Source organism: Plecotus auritus (assembly GCF_963455305.1).
Source record: "Plecotus auritus genome assembly, chromosome: 8".
NCBI lineage: Eukaryota > Metazoa > Chordata > Mammalia > Chiroptera > Vespertilionidae > Plecotus > Plecotus auritus.
In genome coordinates, this window is record NC_137782.1 from 134,923,232 (window position 1) to 134,927,706 (window position 4,475).

General features: G+C 38.3%; 1 protein-coding gene across 1 annotated transcript; it reads left to right on the plus strand.

The window, feature by feature from the left end:
- Positions 1-341: 341 nt before the first annotated feature.
- On the plus strand, positions 342-659 carry LOC308255707 (cytochrome c-like; the record flags this gene model as incomplete). Its single annotated transcript, XM_080683500.1, has 1 exon — positions 342-659. One exon carries the CDS (start codon positions 342-344, stop codon positions 657-659), a length of 318 nt encoding a protein of 105 aa, XP_080539626.1.
- Positions 660-4,475: the final 3,816 nt, after the last annotated feature.

Here is a 4,475-nt window from a genome sequence, read left to right on the forward strand (position 1 = left end):
CTGAAAACCTGGTGAAAGTTTTAAATGCACATTTTTCCCCAAGCCAAACACAAACAAAATTATTTTATATAATTAAGGAAATGTAAATGTTGACTGAGTATTATGTTAAGAAACTATTGTTACATTTGTAGTTCTGCAAAAAAATATTTTAAAAGTCCATAACTTTCTTTTTTGAGATGTATACTTAAGTATGTAGGGATCAAATGATATAATGTCTGAAATTTGCTTTAAAATACTCCATCAGGAGGTGTGGACCTGTGTGTCCTTGGACTTAGAGAGCAGGACGTCCAGCTTGCTAGTGGGAACCTCTGTGTCATGTACGACTAACAAGCGATTTAAAAATGGGTGATGTTGAGAAGCGCAAGAAGAATTTTGTTCAGAAGTGTGCCCAGTGCCATACTGTGGAGAAGGGAGGCAAGCACAAGATTGGGCCAAATCTCCATGGTTTCTTTGGGCAAAAGACAGGTCATGCCCCTGGATTTTCTTACATGGATGCCAACAAGAACAAAGGTATCACCTGGGGAGAGGCTACACGGATGGAGTATTTGGAGAATCCCAAGAAATACATCCCTGGAACAAAAATGATCTTCTCTGGCATTAAGAAGAGTGCAGAAAGGGCAGACTTGATAGCTTATCTCAAAAAAGCTACCAATGAGTAATAGTTGGCCACTGCCTTATTACAAATGTCTCATGACTTTTTTTATGTGTACCATTTTTAAATTGACCTCATAAGCAGAATTCAGATCATGAATGGCTAATAGAGCATTTCTTTCGGGCTGTCCTGATTTAAATAAGATTGGCTTGTGGTTGAATGAATATGGTCAGCTTTTTGAGCTTTGATGGTAATTTTGGTTCAGCAAGCGCTATCACTGTCCTCCCTTCTAAAAATATGGTTGGACTTGATTCCTAGTGTTCAGCTTTTCACAGAGGAAGTGAGTGCCATCTCAAAATCTGTAGGAGACTGGCTTATATTTAGATATTTATGACTGGTTGTATTAATATGTTTAAATTCTGAGGAAATCCCTTCACTGTCTCTTAGAACTACAAGACTTGCTTGTGTTTCAAGTTGTGTTCATTAGCCTGTTAAAAGGTAAGGGTTGCAGTTAAGCTGGCAGTGACCATTTTATCCTTTTGGTCCCAACTATGCCAATTTAATAAAAGTCCCTTATCTAAACTGTTGCCTTTTACTGAATGAAGGGCATTTTAGTGTGGTTTATGTATACTATCAAATAAAGAGTATTTAACACTTCTACATTTTATAGATGATCTTTAAGTTCAGGTGCTTTTATAATTCATTGTGACAAGATATAGTAGCAAACTTTGTGAATCCTTAAGTCAAACTAAGTTATAATTCAGGATTGTCTTAAACAGCAATTCATTTACTATTATGTGTGTGTAATTGGTAATGGTGTTTTTGCCAGCTGACTAGGATTAAAGTAGAGAATAGATCATCAACACAAAATTATAAGTTATGTCACCATAAGGCTCAAGATAATTAAAAACAATGTCACAGATTAATAAAATAAAATACTCCATCAACAACAAAAGGGGGGAGGGGAGTGGAAATTCTGAAAAAAATGGGGGTGGCTATAGGGAAATATTGATGGTTGTTGAAGTTAGGGAACAGGGATAGGCAAGAATGAATTGAGTTCTTGTATTTCCCACCTTTGAGTATGTTTAGATATCTTCATAAGAAGTTAAAAAGATAAAATGCATATTCCTTGGGTCTCACCACAGATCTACTGGGTAACAGGATCTGATGAAGATGTTGGGTTGAGGGGTGGTGGGAAGTGGGTGGAGGCAAGGGAACCAATTGGAAAGCAAAAGCAATTGTCCAGGAGAGAGACAATGAAGAGTTGAATCTCAGCAGTGGAGCTGGGGAGAAGAGGAGGGGCATGAGATGACTGTTGGAACCTGCTGGACAAGACTTAGTGTCTGATTAGACTGAGAAGGTAAAGGCAACTTTTGAGAGACTGAATGAATGAGTAAATGAATGGTGCCATAACAGACGTGGGAAATACAGACAGAGCAGATGTGAATAATGAAAACTAGAGGATTCACAGTTTTGGTTATTCCAAGTACTAACAATATTTGAGTCTCCTCTGCTATCCTCATTTCAAAATTTTGGCCATAGTTCTTATTTATTAAAATCACTTCAAGACTTGAATTCTGTGCAAAACATTCAGTGTCTCTGCTCTGTCTTCCAGGAGTAGGTCTTTAATCAGCGTATCCAGCCGGGGCTGCCTTTGAATTCGTTTGACCTGATTCACTATTTACAGAGGCACATACTCTCAACCTTCCCAAGTCTTGGGTGTTTTACCTCTTTGCCTTTCTCCACTATCCTACCGTCTTGTCATTAGAAAATAAGAAACAAGCCAAGGCCTCTTGGTACCCAGAGTACAGTGTCCTCTCTTCCCTCTAATCCTCCCTAAAGCGGGAGGTGTGTGGAAAACACCCAGAGGCTCTAAGCCCCCGAGATCAGTCGCATCTGTGCTCCCGGCATTTTTGTCTTTTTTTTCCCCCCAGTCATTTCCTTTTTTTTTCCAGCTGGAAGAACCTGAGCCTGAGACATGACATCTTTTAGGAAATCCAGTTAAACCCTAAGCTTTCAAACAACTAGGTTTAGATTTGCCCAAGGGACGTGAGGAAGTGGCCTGCGAGCTCCTTCTGTGATGGGAACCTCTCTGGAGACCCGGCTCTTTCCTGTAATCTCCGTGAGCTTTCTGCAGAAAGCCATATTTCTTCCCAGTCTCTCTTTTCCTCCCTGTCTGAACCTGCCTTCATCTTCCTAATGGCTAATTAAAAAATTACAACCAAGAGCATTAAATAGTAAACCCCTTCCCTGCTGTTCTCCGATTAATTTTGGAGGCCCCAAGCAAAACGTCTTAAAAAGAATTAGAAAAGAGGCACCTTTCTGCTTGCAAACTGCAAGATAAAACAGCATTTTAATGGGGAGAGAGGCTTTTATTTGAACGGGTAATCCTTCAGTGCAGTGCATGCCTGGGCGTTATTTACATCTTACTACAGAAAGCTAAAGTTTGGGGGTCACATTCTCTGCAGCATTATGACTTTTCACTTGTGTGTTCAAGAAGTGTGTGTGTGTGTGTGTGTGTGTGTGTGTGTGTGTGTTTCCTCTTCCCTTGGTGCCTGATGATTTCATTCAACACTGAAGCAACTGTGAGTTTTAAAACTCACAGTTATTTCTTTTTCATTAAAGTTAGAAGTCTGAGCTTGATGAATACTCATCTCAATTCACGACATGCCCACTTACGTGGCTTCCTTTTTACATTTGCAGAGAGAGATCTCGGAAGGCAGTGTCTAAGTCATCATCAACACAGTGTTCCACTTGCGTTTGCTTACACGTTATCTTAACACTTCATTCCATATTTTAATAGGACAAGAGTTTAAAGGCCGGAAGCAGACGTCGTCAGCTCTGTCTGGTTTAGATTGTTCATCATCAATTGTTTTTTCTTGTGATTATACAGTTTTACTTTATCATCCCTTTGATAACAATTTCTGCATGAAAATTGACTTTATATTTCATTTTCCCCGTCTGTTATCTTAGCGGCATTCAGACGCAAACACCCTTTGTGCTGCGCTGGCAATATAACTGATCAGGCGAAGCTGTGCCGTAAGAAATCAAAACCATAATAATGTCTTTGGGTTTTGCATTTTAAATACTGTGTTCATTGTTGCACTGAGGTTTCGGATCCCTTTCCAGACATTACGGAGATTACCTTTGGTAATGCCTATTTCATTGTACTTTGATATAAAATAATGTGTGTCATAAATCATGTGAGCGACCGCCATTAAACAGAAAAGCACCTACTTAGGATATGTAACAATTTGCTTTTCTAATTTGAAAAAGATTGAGGCATTTTAATTATAGAAGGTCTTTGTAAATGAGACTGGAATTCAATATAAAATTGTATTCTTTATGGAATTGTAGATTAGAAATAATAAAATCCTTATTCATTAATTTTACATTATTTTTTTTCACAAGCGTTAAATAAAAACATTCTTGGGAGGGTTTTCTAAATAAAGCCCTACACTTTGGTCACCATTCATCTGAGAAAAAGTTAGGTGTACTTATTTCAGAAAAAAGGAACAAGAGCATCAGTTGTTCTTACAGGTTAATTTTCAATTGTAAGTTTAAGAAATTTTTCAGTTTAAAGTTGGGAACATCATTGTCTAAAAAGTTGAGAAAAGACAATGAAGGGAAGTGAAGTGACGGCGGGTGGGGGAGAGCTATGTAAAATTGTTTCAAGATTGCTTCCATTTGGAAAAGAATGAAGGGTGGGAGCGATCTCGGTGAAAAGCAATTTAGAATGACTGGAGCCCTCCTCTTTAAAGGTGATCAGAGTTCTGAACATGGCCATTGTAGCGAGATTTAAAATTATGAGAGCTCTTCACATTATTTAAAACATTGATTTTTTATCAAATGGATTTCCACGTTTTATGTCTTCAGTGACTAG